Below are 19518 nucleotides of genomic sequence, written 5' to 3' on the forward strand. Positions count from 1 at the left end.
TGTTCTTCATTCTTCTTGCAAGGAGCAGAGTGACTGATGAGTTTAGAAAAAGAAACTAGGCATATGTACCTCTGGTCCCTTTCCTTCTCATTGGTTATCTATCAGCCTGACAGACACCTTAATTAACACTCTGCTAGATGATAAATTACACTTACACATTGTACTTGTAAGTTAGAATCTTGTCAGCTTCTGGTGCTATCCTTGGATAAGTACGGCTAATTGAGAGGTGAAATAAAGATCGAGTGTACTGGTGCAAATCTAAAGCTAGACTTTCCAATAGCTTTAGTCAGTAAAATGATAGCATTTTTTATCTTAAACTTTAGTACTCTTAAAACAGTTCACAAGGACTTAATGGAAGTCACTAAAATTCAACATTAGACATTGCAATTACTATAATATCTACAAAGGTTATCATGAAAATAATTAGATGACTGGGATAATGAAGAAACTGTCATATCCTTGGATCAATGATCAGCAAAATTCCAATTTTAAATAAAGATGTTTATATGTGTTTACTTCAGGCTGAGAGCACTGATATTTGATGGCATTAAATATATCATTGCCTTACCTAAGGAGAGACCTTCTTGCTGTAACAACAGCATGAGTGTCATGCAGCACTCTTCCATTTGGCTTTATGCACTGGCTATAATTGTATTCACCTGTGCCTACAGCCACGACTTCATGATGTCCCACTGAAAGGAAAAGGTTAACAGCAGCAAGTTATTCTAACTCTCTTTCCTATGTCCCAACCCCACTCTAGCCTACCATTTTAACTGGGTAAAACATATTGACCAAAAAGATGGAAAAAATAATTCCATAATTTCAAATAAGATTCTTAGGAGTCTTTTTAAGAAGCAAAATTTAATATCGCAAAAAAGGCAGCTTATATCATGGTTCTTTATCTAAATTTTTGCACAGAATCACCAAATATCTTTGAAAATAGGGCTTTCCATCATGCCCCTATTTCCTCCTCCTCTAGATTTATGTGACCTTTTTAAAAGGCTTCATTTGCTATTCTACTTAAAACTGTCTATATAAAATGCCTCTCAAATCCACTCAGATTCTCTATGAACCATTTAAAACCATTGTTTTCTCTGTTCTACTCAAACTGTTTTGAAAAGAAACCGTAGGCATTTTCCAGTAGCTTTGCTTCATTCACGTTCTGCTGTGCCCACTTAAATTCCCATGAAATTCTATGCTTCCAAAATCCACAATTCAACGGCAGTCTTTCCCACCCCCCAACCCCATAATCTATAGGGCCTTTCAACAGCTACTGATTAGTTCATTGTTCTTTTCTCCATAAATATTTCCTTTTAAATATTGTCCTTCTTTTACTTCCGTGATGATTTCAGAAAATCTCTAGTCTTAAGACTCTCAAACAAACTTCAATATACATTTGCAACTACCTGAAGAACTTTTTCTAATTCAACAAAAACTGCTGAGGTCCTGGAAATTATCAGACACTGAAGCAGATGCTAGGATTTACATATGGAGCAAGGCATATCCTCATGAAGCTTCTGGGAGAGGGGGGGGGGAAAGACCAAACAAACCCCAAATTGTGGTAAGCGTATGGAAGGAAACAAATACAGAACTGATATAAAAAACAATCAAACACTTCATGCCAAATAGTTGCATGATCCTTTCCTAATAAGCTGTGGTGTGAGGAGCCAGCAACCACACAAGCACACCATCCTGAGCAGAGAGCGCACCAGAACAGCTGCTCCAGAGCAGGATGGAGGAAATGGCGGCAGTGAGGTTGAAGCAGCACTATGCACCATGCTGCAGAATCTGCGGGCTCCAACCAAGAGTTATGGGAAAACTCACTGAAGGTAAGGAAGCAAAAAGGATGTGGGGTTCATTCAGGATTACCCTTTCTTTTCTTCACAGCAAAGGAAATAATCAACAGAATGAAAAGGCAACCCACAGAATGGGAGAAAATATTCCACACATACCCAAGGAAACTTAAATATCCTACAATTCATTAAAAAATATTTAAAAACGGATAAAGGACCTGAATAGACTTTACCAAGGAGGACTGACAAACAGGTGTATTTCTGAAAAGTATTCAACATCACTATTTAGAGACATGGACATCAAAACCCCCAAGATATCCTCACGCTGATTACTACAAAGTTATTGTCAAAAAAGTCAAAAGAAGTTTTGGCAAGGATATGGATAAATGTAAATGCTTATAAACTGTTGTGAGAAATATAAAAATTAGTATAGTCATTGTGGATAACAAAGTGGAGATTCTTAAGACATAAAAATAGAACTGCTATATGGTCCAGCAATCCCATCCTGGGTATACATAACAAAAGAAACAAGATCCTGAAGGGATATCTGAACTCCTATGTTCACTGCTGCACAATTCACAGTAGGCAAGGTATTAACAACATCCCAAAGTGTATGTCAACACATGAACTGATAAATATGTAATAGTATATATATCTACAAATGGGGGTTACTAGTGATAAGGACATGAGTAATGGGGAGATACTGGTCAAAGGATATAAACTACAGTTATGATTAAATTCTGGAAACCTAATGTATACCCTGGTGAGACTACAGTTAATAACATTGTATTCTTAAGATTTGTGGCCAGTTTGGGGGAGGGAGGGCGGAGGGTAGGTAAACCTAGAGAGTATTGATATGATAGAAAAATCAAGTTATGGTAAAACTGTCTTGACTGTCTCTAGAAAGTCATGTGAACAGGTAACAAAATCCACTAGATTTTGCAACATGCAGGTAAGGGCAGCCTTGATAAGACTAGCTTCCAGGCTCAATGAGAGCAGGTGTTATACTATTATCAATCTTAGAAGAGAAAAAAGCTAAACTGGAGTAGAGTTAGACACAGGAGCTATAAGTAATTTAAGTTTGGCTACAAAATCAGATAAAAGGATGAGTGTGGATTTAAGTAGGCAAGGTACCAAGAGTTTAAAGGTTTTTTTTGTTGTTTTATTTCCAAGACACAAGTTTGGGTAGACAGTTTTCCGTACTACTGGAAAGATGAAAGCAATGTGTATTATTCAGGGACACCTGGGACAGACTCTGCTTTCATCCCTAGAAGAGGGAATATGGACCTTTGAGTGCAGACTAAGACTCCAGAACTAGGTCTATAAACCTCTCCTAAGTGGAATTATGCAGTGTCAGGAAAGTTCTAGAATGAATGGTGATGTAAGCTGTTATGAGGGGACGAAACTCAGCCAAGAATTCAGCTTTTTTTCCTCTTCTGTTATTTGACCTGAACTGCTTCTGAAAAAAACTGAAGATTGATAATACAAGAAAAAAGAGGATATAACCAAAAGAAAAATTCATCAAGATGTAGAGGAAATGGAATTCAAATTTACATGAAAGAATTAACCTGTAAAAGGAGATTCCCTCCTCCATGGTTACAGGAGAAAAATACAAATACAGGAAAGTATACAGGCAAGGGAGAGACAAATGATTGGATCTGACAGTTTCTTATAGACCCAATTAAAAGTAATGAGTGGTAAAGTGCTTGCCTAGCACATGTAAGGCCCTGGGTTCGAACCTCAGCACCGCATATAAATAAATAAATAAAAAGTAAAGGTTTTTTTAAAAAAGTAATGAGGCATGGAAATAAAATCTAAGAATATATTTTCTATATGTCCTGTGAGTTACTCCGAGAATACTGGCTTGATTTCACTCAGGCTTCCCCATCCCATATTTTCTAAAACTACATTTATCATTCTCTCACGTTCTCTACCCAATCTCACACCAGCTTCTAGACCACTTTGTGTAAGGTAAACTATTTTCCTATGTAAACTTGAAATGACACTTTTTTATTCATCTTATTTCATCTATCATTCATCACTGCCTTCATTTTATCATATCTATTTTGAAATAAACTCCTTCCTGTTCTTGTCCATCTCAATTCTAATGTAGGCACTCTATCACAATCACCTAAATTATGATTCCTTAATTCAGGTTCAACTCCCATTTTTTTTTTAAAAAAAATGGTTTGTTATCAATTATTACTTAGGCATTCATTTACTTTAATCAACACAAATAAAATTTATTGATTACTAAATGCCAACTACTGTGTATTAAATAAATTTACATTATCATATCTAATTCTAACAACCCTATGAGTGGGCGTTAGTTTCTATTCTACTCATATCTGTAGAAATAAGAAAATTAAAGCAGAGATGACTAGAATATAACTTGCCTAAATTGAAGTTGCAGAGCTGATACTAATCTTCCCAACAATTACAGTACAGTCTCTATCCCTGTTTAAAATCTTTCATAGATTATACCATACCTAACATCTGACTAGTTCTTAAGCCACTTTATAATCTGGCCCCATTTTATAAGCTAACTACACTGTGTATTGCTCCTGTACATATACTGCTCTGTACTAGCAATAAATTTATCTGCTCATTGTTTCATTTTTCCATTGCTCCTTCCCTCATGCTTTCTTCTCTCCCCCAATTTTTCTTTTACTCTATTCAAACCTTATGAATGCTTAATTCATGGGTTAGTAGAAAACTCAAATGCTTAATGATCAACCAGAACATAAAAGGACAAAAAAGATAATCAGAATTGCAATGTCACAACATCTGTATTTTACTATTTTTTAATTGCTAATTTTTATAGTCCCTTTTAATGTTTGTTAAAATGAGGATTAGATTTTGGGATGGTAGTGGTTAAGGTTTAAAATGTTAAGCCTTCTTATCATTTTTCAGTTCTGATTCCTGGTCAGGATGTTTAATCTCTCTATTTGAGAAGATTTGTGTTTATTGAATGACTCACACCTACTAGAAAAGGTCACTTTAAATCAATGCAAAATCATGGTCAATAGAGGCAAAGATAGTTAACTAAAATATTACTAAAGTATAGTTTAGATCAATTAGTTTTTATACAAACTAACGTCCCAAATATCTGGACTTACCTCTTTCAATTATAAAAGCAGCCAATGAATTGCTACATTTCAGATACTGTGAATGACTAGAAATTAGTTGATTAAATGTTTCTTTAACAATCTGTGAAATCTTTGCATACTGGATATGTCTCCCTTCTAGAAAAAATTTAAAAGCAATATGAATTTGAAGAACATTTGTTTTTCCAGAGATGTCTTATTTTTATTATAACTTTAGAATCAAATTCAAATTAGTTAATTTACAAAGACATAAGCAAATTTCTAACATGTCAATTTGGGATTTTGAAATATTCAATTGTAAAAGAATACAAGTTATTATTGGGTTTTGGATATTTCTTGTAAAAAGACTTGTCAGTACTTACTAGAGGACTATGATTTATACTTTCAGAGTTTACTCTGACAGTCATGTCACAAGGCAATTCTGTTGTAGAGGACTGTCTCGCATATTGCAAGATGACCAATATCTTGCCAAATGGCAAAATACTCTCCAGTCATTGTGACAATCAAAATATACTCCTTTAGAATTTGCTCCACTGAGAACCACGGCAAACCACTAAGCATCTAGACTTGATATACTTCTGCATTCGCACTTTAAAGAACTCAACTTTGAAGGAAGGCTAGAACAGTACTAAGGGGGCTAGGGTTGTGGATCAGTGGCAAAGCGCTTGCCTAGCATGTGTGGGGCACTGGGTTCAATTCTCAACACTGCATATAAATAAAGGTCCACTGATAACAAAAAATTACATATATATCTTAAAAAACACTTTTGAGAAACTAGGATCATACTAGAACAATTTATAAATAATAAACATCAATGAGTTGCTTTGAGATTCTAGGCCCTGATCATGTTCCTTTGTGTATATATAATTGTGTACTCCTAGTGAAGACTCATTATTAGAGAATGAGTTGCAGCAGCACTTAATACACTGTTTCTCCAAGTTTGGTCAAAAACTAATGATGGCTCTTGTTATGGCACGTTTCATGGTGTATGCTGATAGTCTATCAAGGGCTCAGATCCACTGAATAAAAAAAAATGGAATAATTTTGCTCTCATGTACTACATACATTTCAAGTGTACAATTATAATTTTCTGTAGAAATTCTTATTTCCTTAATAACCACTATCATCTAAAAGGCACAAATGCTGAAGTATGTTAGCAAGTCTCAATATTCTCCTAACTGGATACACTATTTTTTAGGTACCCTATTTATATGTTTGTAATTACAGGAAACTTGCATTTTGTTAATCAATACTCTATTTGTGGCAAGACAGGCAAATGCATATTATCAAAAATTTAAAACACTTGAAAAATTAATCACAAAAATGGAGCTCTGAGAAAGCAGAATGGACTAGTACCTCTTTATTACAAAACTCATGGAACAGAATATGCAGTTTCCACTTCATGTTTTAAAAAAAAAAAAAAAACGATTTTTTATTTTTCAAAACAAGATATACATTCACAAGTTTTCCTTTCCAGATACAAAACCACTATTACCAGTTTCTTAAGGTTATTTTAAGAAACAGTGTATAAATGTAAACATGAATCATTAAAAAAATAACTAGGGTATGCTAAACCTCACTCTTCACATTACTTGGACATCAAAAGAGACATTAGTGTTATTTCACTCTTATTAATGGTTCCACAAAATGAAATGGACTGTAATTTATTCAACCATGTCCTATGCAGTTAGTAATTAGTTTGTGACGATATAGAAAAATACATAATTAATACTAACCAAATAAGAATTATGCATGTGGCAAGAAAATGTTTAAAAATATCAAAAAATATTTGGGAATCAATATACCAATGGGAGATAGGGATGGGGATACAGCTCAATGGTAGAGTGCTTGCCTAGCATGTTTAAGGTCCAGGGTTTGACGCCAGCATTGCAAATAACAGCCCCTACACACAATCCAATACACCAGTATACATCTTGATCTTAGTATTAAATAACAAATACTATGAATATAATTAGTTACTCCATGAATATCTTCTTAGCACATATATGAAGGAAGTACAATACTGTTTTCCCTATGCGTGTGTGCTAATTGCTGAGGGAGTAAAATAGTCTCACAAGTTATTGGGAATGAAGGAGGAAGTAAAAAGATGACACAACACAATGTCAGTTAACAATTTTTTTTTTTTTTTTACTACAAGTTGTTAACTTCAAGTGCTATTCAAATATCATGAGTGACCTAAACCTATCTTCAGAGCCAAAATGCTTCTATTTTTAGTGAAAATACAGTCCAGTTAGAATCATACAGCAAGGTAAATAGGCTGTGAAAGACTATTTAATAACTGGACCATCAGAGAGTATTAAGATTTTTATCATTCTCAAAGCTTTTTTTTTTCTTTCTTTCAAAAGCTGTAACACAGCTCCTGTTTTACCCCAAGGTTAAAGGATGATGTTTTGCTCTCCTTTTTCTGATACTTGACTCCTGCCCTAAGCTTTGTAAAGCACAATCTACTCCTATTTTTTATTGAAACTACATATTCCTCATTAACAGTTAACACAATCTGTTATTGCCCATTCTTGAGATCTATTTCATTAGTCATTAAAAATGTCCACAAAGGCTGAAAGACAAGAGCCTCCTTCCATACTAAGAAGTCACTGCTGTAGGACTGACCCCTCATGGCTCTTCTGGTTCATCAGTTCCACTGACTGTTAAGTCAAGTGACCATTTCTAACTACTAGTGGATTTGTCCTTTGAATGTGTGTATTTTCCTTGGCCTGGTTCTTTACTCAATGGCAAGCATACAAATGTGTGAAGCCTTTTTCATTGCCTTAGAAAAACAATGGAAGACAAAGGTCGCATAAAAAATTTCAAATCCTAACTTCCAGACCTGGAAAATGGAAGAATGGCTTTTTTTCTTTTTTCACTTTACAAACATTACAAACTTTAAGATCCGCAGTATGACACGTTGTCAATGGAGAAATTCAAGAAAAAATTTCTGCTTTCAAGGAGATTAACAGTCTAATAGGAAAAGGACATTAACAACTACCATACGATATTGAAAGTGATGAGACATGATAATAAAATTAAAAAGTCACTGTTTAAGTGAGTACCTACTGTGTGTCAGGCACTAATCTAATTATTTCATATGTATGAATTCATTTAATCCTCACAGTAGCTCTATGAGATAATGACTGTAATGGCCACTTTACAAATGACAAAATTCAAGTATACAAAGAAGTAACTGATAAAAGAATATACAACTAGTAACTTTAAGTTGTAATTTTCCTGGGCTTGAGTGATTGTAACTGGCTTTAGAACAAAGTAAATAGATTATTTGAAATGAATGTGCCAAATGACATCAAGCACCAGAAAGCCACTGGTTTACATTAATAACCAGAATAATCAGAACAAAGAATTCTTAAAAAAAAAAAGCAATTACATAAAATTGATGAACTATCTTCCTTATAAGAGGAAACTCCTTCCTTTAATCTCTCCTCTTCTCATTTCTCTCATTTTTAGCATAGAAATTTTCCTTTTATTTTACAGAAGTGGAAATAAGGTTTTAATGATACAATGTTAATGTACATTTAATATCTATGCATATTAATTATAATTTTAATTGAGTTAATCTTCTAAAAAAGAACATCACAAAGGACTTTCCTACCATAATGTACTTTTGAAACATAAGCTGGTTCAGGTGTAACAACAGGTTCTGCAGGAATAGGAGGAGGACCTGCAAACAAAACATCAGGAAACATGAAACTTCAATATTCCAGAGAGCTAACACACTACTATTCTGTAATGATAGTAATCCAAGAATGATTATTTCCTGTATACTTCCACGAACTCTAGATCATTGAATGCTCATTAGCTCAGCCTTGATAAAGTATTTTGCATTTTGATACCAGATATGCAAACAAGTTTGAATTTCTTACATAGACTGCTTTGTAAAAGTTGCAACATTGTGCAAACCAGTCTTTTTTGATACTTATGAACAGTTTCCTATTTATAATACTGTAGAAAATATTTTAAGTGAATATTCTATTAAAAATGAGTAAAAATTGTTTTAAATACTATTTTACCAGGCTATTTTCTAGGAGAATGTGTCAAAGTACTCAATGCATTTAGTGCCATTCCTTGCAACTGCTTTCCAATTCAGTCCCCAAAGTTAAGGAATCCAAAAAACAAGAAAAGAACATGACACTAAATCAGAGGGACAACCAACCAAACAAACAAACAAAAAACAAGTGACATGGCTCCAGAAGCTAAGATACCAATTAAAGTAGCCAATCTCTTAAAAATCATTCACAAAGACAAAGCAAAAAGAATTCGTACTCTAGACTAAAATTTGAGTAAGATGGGAAACTGAACAAAGAACTAGTGATAATGTTACCTTAGGGCTCATATTAGAGAAACGCCAACTATAGTTAAGTTTATACACCCAGACTTGAGAAAAGCAGAACCTTAAACACTCAGAGAAAGATGGATTCAATTCTATTTACTTGAGTGAGTGTGGCTAAGTAGATATTAAGCCCTGTTTATTATGCATAAATAATCTCAATAAAGAAATAAAACCAGACTGCACAAGATGTTCTGCATTTTAAAATGCCATGTAAAAATAGTTGAAAAAATTTTGAAATAAAAAGAACAAAGTTGGAGGATTCAAACATCTTAATTTCAAAACTTACTCCAAGGCTAATTAAAATAGGATATTACTGGCATAGAGACAGACATATAGATCAGACAACCCAGAAATAAACCTGTGCATATATGGTCACACGATTTTTAACAAAAGTGCCAAGGGCAATATTTTCAACAAATAACACAGGGAGAATTGGGTATCCATATGCAATAGAGTGAAGTTGGATCCTTTCATCATATGCAAAAATTAATTTGAAATGGATCAAAGATCTAAACATAAGGGCTAAAACTATAAAACTCTAGAACAGAGGAAAAGCTTCAAGACATTAAATATGGCAATGATTTTTTGGATATGACAAAAGACACAGGCAACAACAACAAAAAAAGATTGAACTTTGTCAAAATTAAAAACTTATACAGAAAAGGACACTATCAACAGAAAAAGAAACCTGCAGAATGGGGAAAACATTTTTTGCAAATCTGATAACTGTTTGATATCCAGAATGGAGAAATTCTTAAACTCAGCAACAAAAAACAGCCTAGTTGAAAAATAAACAAAGGACTTGAATAGATACTTCTCTAAAGCAGACAAATCTATGTCCAACAAGACATGAAAAGATGCTTCACATCATTAACTACTAGGGAAATAAAGTAAAGCCCACAATAAAATACCACTTTTCACATCCATTAGGATTAGCTCATAGTAAAACACAAAAAATAAGTAAAAAGCAAGGATGTGGAGAAACTGGAATTCTTATGCACAGCTGATAGGAATAAAATGGTTTAGCCATTATAGAAAACAGTATGGTGATTTCTCAAAAAATTAAAAACTTTTCAAATGATCCAACAATTTCACTTCTGGGTATATAACTGAAAGAACTGAAGGCAGGATGTCAACAAGATAGCTATACACAATGATCACAACAACAAAAATTCAGAAGAGTCAAAAAAATGTAAGCAACCCAAATGTCCATCAACAGAAAAATGGATAAATAAAATGTGGAATACACATGAATATTGTTGAGCACTTAAAAGCAAAGAAATTCTGACAAGTACAACAACCTAGATGAACCTTGAGGACATTATCCTAGGTGAAATAAAACAGTTGCAGAAGAAAAAGCAAACAAATACTACCCGATTTCTCTTACAGAGACACAAAGTAGCATGGTGATTGTCAAGGGCTTAGGGAAGAGACAGGGAGTTGTTATTTAATGCATGTGTAACTTCAGTTTTGTAAGATGAAGAATTCTGGATATTGGGGGCTGGGGTTGTGGCTCAGTGGTAGAGCACTTGCCTAGCATGTATGAGGCACTGGGTTCCATCTTCAGGACCACAAAAAAATAAAGGCATTGTGTCCATCCACAACTAAAAATATTTTTTAAAAATTCTGGATATTGGTTGAATAACAAAGTGAATGGATTTAATACTGCTGAACTGTACCTTTAAATTGTTAAGATGGTAAATTTGAAGCATATTTTACAATTAAATTTTTTTTTGCTTCTGGAGATTGAACTCAGGGGCACTTTACCACTTAGCTACATCCCCCGCTCCTTTGTGAGTCAGGGTCTCCCTAAGTTGCTGAGGTTTTGCCAAGTTGTTGAGACTGACCTTGAACCTTCTTCAGTCTCCCAAGTTGCTGAAATTATAGGCATGAGCCACCATGCCTGGAAAAATTTTTTAAATGATTAAAAAGTCAATAAACTTAAAAAATCAGACTCTTACAACATGTCAAAAAGTATTAGATTTTCAAGACTTAATAGAATCAATCACATCATCCTTGAGAAGAATTTATACAGTTAACCAACCTACTTAAAAATACTGGAAAAAAGATACACAAAAGAATCTTCAGGGGGCTGTGGCTGTAGCTCAGCGGTAGTGCACATTGCCTGGCATGTGTGAGGTACTGGGTTCAATTCTCATTACCACATATAAATAAATAAATAAATAAATAAAAGTCTATCAACATCTAAAAAATTTTTAAAAAGAATCTTCAAACACTGAGTTTAGAAGTTTGAAAAAATACTAATGATCAGCTTTCAAATTTTTAAGTATAAAAGAAAAAAGATAAAGTCAATAGACAGTAAAGAGAAGAAATCCTCAATTCTTTCTTCTACATCCTTTCTCAAGAAAAAAATTTTTTTAACTCAGTTGTTTAAAACAACTATAGGGGAAAGACAACCTTATTACATATTATTTCCCAGTTCTTAAATATGTTTTAACTTGATTTCAGAAAAGTATTTAGCTCTTAGAGGACAGGGGATGGGTCAAGACTACCACAGTTTCTGGAACATAGTATTTCCTAAAAACAGATTTCTACTGCATGCTATGGTTGGAAGGAAAGCGGGAAAATACTACTGGGGACAAAGTATATGTAGGCAGTTTGATAGCTGATAAAATAATTTTATAAAAGGAATTCCTATTAACAAATGAAAGGAATATCTTAATATTCTTCATCATAGGTTCTGCATTTCACATTTACTTGTTAAATATTCTGGATAGGCAAAGACATAACTATAAAAAAATCTAAATCAATCTTAAGTCATTAAGCCACACATGGATAGTATTTATTCATCACAGCATAATGCAGTGCTGACCCTGAATAAATACAGATAAGTAAAATTATTAGATGATAAAGTAAGGATTCAAAATTGTCACAAATGACTTTGTATTATAAAGACAAGTTTCTGGTTGAGTCATTAACTTCTAACTATTAAGTCAAAATATCACCCATATGACAAAAATAGGAAACAAAGAAATCAAGTAGCATGATTGTTAGATAATCTTGATAATACAAATGTTACACTTCTAATAAAACATTCTTTGATCATGCCAAAAAACAATCATATACCTAATACAAATTTATTTTCAAAAAACCCAGGATAATTAAAGGTGTTGGACAAACATGAAAAATAACTAGAAGAAACATGAGTATTAGGGAAAAATGCCACCCTTGACCCCCCTGCTGAAAGCAAACCAGAAAACAACCCATACATACAAAGTAGGACAAAAGGAATAATTTAAAACTGAATTTTTAACAAAGTGAATTTAGTGATCAATATTCTTTTGTAGGTCAAAGAACATGTAAAAAATCATACCTGAATAACAAGAATAAGATGACATTTATAATAAGTGTCAAAACTTAAGACATTTACCAAAATCATGCCTTGCCCTAAATATTAAATCAGAAAAATATAAAAATTAAGAAAATACTCTCTCTAAATCCAAAATATGACAAGCTATTTGAAAAACAGTGAGAAAAACATTAAAACACACCTCATAAGGTGTGGCCAAATTACTTGTTTTTTATTATTAAATAAACTGCTTTAATTAAACAATAACAATTAAAATATATAAAGAATTTAACTTAAAGAACCTTAAGAAATGAAAGAAAAGCTGCAAGGCTGTGGCTTTAGTAGAATAAACAGACTTGTATTTATAAAGAATGAATTTATAGTCACTGCTTAAAATCAAATTAAGATGTTTTAAAAGTTGCCTCATTTACATGTAAATCAAAACAATTTAACATGAAGCCAATACTGGCAAAAACAATAACAATTTGTTAACATATTCTTCAAACTAATAGTTAATAATAAGACCTCCTATCAATTGATTCTGTATTATTCACCAGGCACTGGTTAAGTGTTTTGTATGCATTTAATCATAGTAACAGTCACAGAATATAGTTAACTTCATTGTTTTTACCTGTCAAATGAAACTTGGGTTTAGAGGGCAATTCATGTGATGGCCCATGGTCAACATTTCAATATTATCAATCTAATTCTGGAATATACTTTCTTAATCTATTTGCCATGCTACCTTCAGTCATCATTTTCTCAACTAACAACTATTTACTAAATCTAATACAGGAAAATTTGTAAACTATGCATTAAATCCCTTTTAGTACTAAATATACAGAATTAAGTGCCTTGGGAAGAATCTAATATATTACACAAAAAACACATTTCAGGATTAGAAATAATTAATAAAGTTATCAGACAGTTTAGCCACATTCATAATGACTTGTACTGAAACAAACAAGAGCATTTCGACTACTATTAAATATATCAGTGAATCCAGTAAGTTCTTTTCTGTAGCTACCAAGTAACTCTTCATTAACATCAATCTTTAGGTAATTCCTCCTGGAAAATGATACATTTTCCAAATATTTTGTAATCAAGACTATTTACCTGATGGTTCTAACATTCTTGGTTCAGGTTCATCCAATTGTAGAAGCTCATCAAGAGCTAACTTTGCTGCATTGGATCTAGACTCCTTTTTATTTTGTCCCAGTCCAGTCTTATATTGAATACCATCCACAACAGCACAAAAAGCAAAATATGGTCCCATAACATTACCTAGAAAAAGAACACAGAATGACTGCTACAGTAACTCACAGTACACTCCTGCAAATAATGTTTGTATATAGGAAAACATTCTAGTAAAAATATTCTGTAAAATTTAGTCTAAAACACCAACCATTCTTTTTATATGGCCAATAAGGGCTTACAATGGAGGTAGATGGGCCCATGAACTAGTTTAGAGAATTCAAGAAGCTAGGTTGGCTCCAGATCCAGAGTGAACAACACCGAAACTTTAGAATACATGTCAAGCATAGAGTGACAGGAATGTCATGCCTGGCAGTGGTAATCACTCAAACATCTACTGAACAACCAATGAGAGATACACTGTAGAGACTTCTGTTATTTTATCACTCTTTTTTAAATTGTTAATACAAGGAGAATTTCTCCCACCTTTAGATTACTCTGATACTTTGATAAGCTCCAGAAACAAGGAATCCCTTTGAAGAAAACTTATGAACATTTCAGGGCATAATGGTAAACAGCTCAATCTACTAGAGCTCAGGGGAGGCTGAGGGTGGGAAACCAGGAGAAAACCCCAAATACAATAACGAAGATATTCTAAACAATTAAACTTGATGTCCAGTCCTCCAAAATTTCTCGGATTATTTTTACACTTTTACTTAATGTTCATATTTGCCTAATGAAAACAAAATGGAATTATCTCTTAAAATCACAGATCAATAATTTCTGTTTCAAGTTTTACTTACTGGTATTAGAAACTTTAGGAGCCTAAATCGCTAGTCTTTAGTTATGGATGGCTAGATACAATGACTATGCACATAAATCCAGTATCTTATTTCCTCACATACAATCACATTACATTAACTGTTTTTTTTTTTTTGTTTTTTTTTTGGTACAGGGGATTGAACACAGGGGCTCTTAACCACTGAGCCATATCTCCAACCCCTTTTATATTTTATTTTGAGAAAGAATCTTGCTAAGTAACTTAGGGCCTTGCAAAATTGCTGAAGCTGGCTTTGAATTCATGATCCTCCTGCCTCAGCCTCGAGAGCCATTGAGATTACAGGCTTGTGCAACCACACCTGGCACATTGTTTTTTAATTTTGCATTAAGGCTCTACCAGGAACTCCTGAGGGCATCTGAGTGAATTGTTTTCCCCCATCTAAGACCTCAATTTCCAAAATTTCTTCCTTCATAATCACCTGTGTTTCAGTTCAAATTTACCAAACCACACAGCATTCTGTATATTTAACAAGTGGCCCAGATGCTTCGTACAAAGGAGATATTATTACACACCAAATCTTTTCATGTGCATACTGGGTCAAATGCTGAGTCTATCAGTGTCACCTGTTTATAACTCAGGTTCTCAAATTTTACCATGACTCTAAATTACATATAGAGCTTGCTAAAAATATTGATACTCTGGTCTCGACACCAAACCTACTGAATCATACTTCAAACAAAAAATGAACCCATTGGCAATCAATAGGTCATGTTTTTTAGTTATTCTTCCTAGAAAACAACTAATCCACTTGTCTTACAATGACCAATGGGTTACATTTTCCAGGGACAGTCTGAGAATAATGCAAGAAAGCTAGTAAGTTACACAGATTAAGCCCATTTTTTTATAATATAGAATGCGGTGTTTTCTCAATATATCTATTTGTTACCCAAGGTTACTGGCATAGCATCACTTCAGTGTCCATTTATTGGAAAAATATTTTCTAGCACCGTAATAACCAGACAACTTTGCACTTGCCTGTTGTTACAGTCTCCTTAAGGTCAAGCTGAACCCGCTGCATTTGTGCAAATTGGTGCAAGGCCGACACAGGATTTATCTCTCCACGTTTGTATTTCATTATAAATTCCTTAGGTATTTTTTTTGGAGGCAGGACAGGATGTGAAATAGATGAAAGACCTTTGGAAAGCAATGGTTCTGGAAAATTACCTAAAAATAAATGTTTACATGGTCAATTTGGTTAAAATACAAAAGTGAGCAAAAGCATAAAATCTTCCTCAAAAATGGAAGATACACAATTACATGCATTTTTTTTTGTTTCTACTGTACAGTTTTGGCACACATGACAAGCACAATCTATTATATCTTTTGACATACTAAAACCATTTTGAAAAAGGAAATGTTACCATATTAATACTGAAAATGCATGGAATTTTAATGATGTCAAGGTCTTCAGAGGCTATGCCTTTTTTTAAAGATGATGTCACTAAGGCTTAGAATGGAGAAAGATCCAGATCTGTGGGGAGTACAACCCAGTTTCTGGGTCTCATCCACTATTTTATACTTCCTGTCATATTCAAACAGTACAACAAATTTGAATTTGAATCAAATTCCACTTAATTTTTCAAGTATAAGCCCTTGCTTTATATTTAACACTTGGATAAGTGATTTCTAGAATACAAACTAGTGTAAATCCAGTCCTTTACCCAAAGCCTCACCTCAAAAAGACAATGACCGCTTGGAATGGTTTAGCAGTCAAGGCAGTAATGAGTAGTTAAGGGAGAGAAGGGGAAAGCTTCTTCAGGCCTCCTAGAGGCTGGGAATCAGCTGAGAGGCTCCAGGTGGGACTCAGCTGCAGAGAAACGTCTACACCTAACATCCAGGGCACACTCAAATCAGAGGCTCAAGGGAACTTATTCCCCATCCCAGAATCCTAAGAACTGGGGCACGATTACAAATGAAGAAGTCCTACCGGTCACTTGTGTAACCTTGGATGCCATACTCGACAAGCTGCAGCTGTCCGAGGAGTATCCTGTGGATGTGGTCACCGTCTGGGCTGATGACTGAACTGGCAAATTCTTTTTCAGCATCTGAGCAAAACTCGGGACCCTGGAATTCTGAAACCAGTCATTATTGCCAGACGTTTTCTCACCTACAAACCATGAGAAAATTGGAAGGGGAAGAAAAAAGTAAAATACTGCGAAGTCGAAATACTCTGGGAGAACCCCCAAACCCTAGTTTCCACAAATGCCTTTTCACACACTCCCATGACCACAGCCAACCCTCTTCAGACTGCTCGTCGCGTTGCAGCAGGCGCTGACCCCTTGCTTCCCAGAAGAGAGGGGACATGGGCCCGAGGCGACCCCCCCCCCCCCGGGGATGTGGGGCACAGGAAGCAAAGTCGCCCGCTGAGGACTCAGATCATGGGGCTGCGGGGACACGGGAGGACGCCTCGCGAGCAGGCCGCAAATCCCCAGAGCTGCGGGGACACCAAGGGGCACCGCAAACGATAGGGCTGCGATAACTGCGAGGGGCACCGTCCGCAAACTCCAGGGCTGGGGGCCCTGGGGGCCCCGGGGACGCCGCCACGCAGGCCGCAAACCCCCGCTGCGAGGACTCCCGGGACGCCGCCCGCGCAAGACACCAGCAAGGCTGGGCAGCAGCGCCCGCCCCGTCTGCCGACGCCACCCACCGAAGCCGTCCTCCCCGCCGCCCTCTCGGCTGGACCCCACGGGCAGGCGCGCGGCCAGGGGCAGCCCCAGCCGCAGGCCCGGAGCTCGCCGGCTACCGCCCGCTGCCGCCATGGCGTCCTTCTTGGCGTCGACGCTCGCCTCAGGCCGCTCTGCGCCCGCGCACGCGGCTGCTGCAGCCGCGTCTTTCAAAGCCGCCGCACGCCCCTGCGGGCCCGGGTCGACGCCCCCGTGACCCGCTCGTCCAATCACCAACGGTCCCCGCGGCCCGCCCCCGCTCGCGCCTGCGCTGTGTGGCCGCATCCGCGCCTGCCCCGGGCTGCCGTGAGGCCGGGGTCGACGGCCAGAGACGTCGACGGCCTGCAGCTTCCGGCGGACCGCTGCCCCTGCGCAGGACGCCGCGTCTCCACCTGGGCCCTCCTGCACGGGGCGCCGGGCCGTCTCCCAGCTGCGGCAGAGCGGGCGCCGGGCCGGCGTGGCCTCCGCGGCCTCCGCAGCTCGCGCTGTGCGGTCGAACTCGCCGCGGCCCTGCTGAGGGCGCCGGCGAGCAGGGGGCGGTCGTGAAGGCGGCGGATGGCCCGAGCGGCAGGTGCCCCGTGGGGGCAGGTACCAGGAGAGCGGCCGCCTCATCGTGGGGTGGCAGACCCGGTGTGGATGGTGTAGTCTTCGCTGTCGTAGAAGTCGCAGGAGGAGCCAAGGGGGTAGTACCTGAAGGTGCCGAGAATACTTTCAGTAATAATAAGTTTCAGCGGGTGACTAAGAAAGAATTCAAAGACTCGAGTGACGTTGCTCCAGACTTCAGTGGCCATTGTCGTGAGAGACGCCAGTGACGGCCGAACCTCCGTCTTCCCCCAGGGCTGGCCGTCGGCGAGGGACGACCAGGCCTCGCCGGGCACCCGGGCACGGGGCTGCGGTCCCCAGCGCCTCTGCTCGGAGTCGCCGTCTGTAGGGCTCCAGTCTCTCATCCTGGGTCGGCAGGGCCACCCAGGTCGGGCAGGCCAAGGCCAGCTGGCCGGTGCCAGAGCACAGGCCAGGACAGACGGGACGCCGAGTGCTGTGGTCAGTTCCTAGTTGTCAGATGAGAGTCGGGTGGCCTCGAGGTCGGGGAGCTGGCTTGCGTTGTCCACGGGAGGACTAACCGCACTGAGCTGAAGCCAGGGGACAGAGAAGCAGAGGTTTCTCTGTGGCGATTTTCTCGGGCAAGGCTCATGATGAGTGGCCAGGTGACGGGTCAGGCTACCGTTGTGTCCGTTCTTGGGGGTCTCCTTTTGTGAGTGTTGGATGAGGGTGTTCCATCTGGTGAGGTCGATAAGCTCCCGCGTCTGATGTTCCTGACCTGATGGGTGCGGGTGCTCCTGGTTTGGTTTGCTAAGTTGGCCCCCATGAGTTGTCGGGTTGTGCTGCGCCGATGGTCTTTTGCTTGTACAGACAAGGTTAGTCCTTGTGCCTTGGCACCTGTATTCAAGGTGGAGTCATTTATAGCAAACTACTGCTTCTCAGAATGGACCTCGGGGTCAGGCACAGCCTGAAAACCAGTTATACACACCACAGAGCAGCTCCAGGTAGGCACAGCTACTCTCCACTGCCATCTACTATTCAGATGGAGAAGTTTTCTCAAGGGTTAAATTCATTCTTAAAAACAAAGGAAGGGGCTGGGGATGTGGCTCAGGCGGTGGCGCGCTCGCCTGGCATGCGTGCGGGCCGGGTTCGATCCTCAGCACCACATGCAAGCAAAGATGTTGTGCCTGCCGAAAAACTAAAAATAAATAAATAAATATTGAAAAATTCTCTCTCTCTCTCTCTAAAAAAAAAAAAAAAAAAACAAAGGAAGGAAAAGGACAATAAAATTGATGGTAGTTTACCTCATTGTAGCAAAAAGTCACATCCATCCATAAAACATGCTGAAATTAGAAAAAATTCCATCTCTTCCATTATGGAATGCATTTTCAATAAAAGTGTATTTTCCTTTAGTGAGTATCAAGATGTGTTGATTATATTGCTTTGATCAAATGCCCATTAATAATTATAATTCAGATTTTTTCTTAACATTTAGAGACTAGGTTACAGGAAATTAAAAGTTTAAGTGTTCCCAAGAAGTATAAAGCTGATGCTAAGAGAGATGTGATTACATTAGGATCAACTGTGAGAGGAAACCTGAAATGGAAGTAAAAACTCAAAGGGTTAAAGGAGTAAGGTCAAAATTATGTATATGTAATTTTGAAAAACTTTAGGTTTATGGAGCAGTTGTGAAGATGGCTGAGTTCATCT

At 37.4% G+C, this 19518-nt stretch overlaps 1 protein-coding gene across 2 annotated transcripts in view; it reads right to left on the bottom strand.

The window, feature by feature from the left end:
• The window catches only part of Adad1 (adenosine deaminase domain containing 1), a 36879-nt gene extending 19515 nt beyond the window's left edge, over positions 1-17364 (bottom strand). The window contains exons 1-7 of one of the 2 annotated variants that reach the window (XM_076864893.1): positions 17253-17364; positions 16533-16712; positions 15581-15769; positions 13687-13854; positions 8523-8591; positions 4913-5038; positions 569-692 (exon numbers count right to left, since the gene is read on the bottom strand). In XM_076864893.1, coding sequence (XP_076721008.1) covers positions 569-692; positions 4913-5038; positions 8523-8591; positions 13687-13854; positions 15581-15769; positions 16533-16712; positions 17253-17364 — 968 coding nt within the window. Of the gene's footprint in view, positions 1-568; positions 693-4912; positions 5039-8522; positions 8592-13686; positions 13855-15580; positions 15770-16532; positions 16713-17252 lie in introns of those variants that run through there. The other variant, XM_076864894.1, reaches the window with a different exon arrangement.
• Positions 17365-19518: the final 2154 nt, after the last annotated feature.

The sequence above is a fragment of the Callospermophilus lateralis genome, chromosome 8 (assembly GCF_048772815.1).
Source record: "Callospermophilus lateralis isolate mCalLat2 chromosome 8, mCalLat2.hap1, whole genome shotgun sequence".
Lineage (NCBI taxonomy): Eukaryota > Metazoa > Chordata > Mammalia > Rodentia > Sciuridae > Callospermophilus > Callospermophilus lateralis.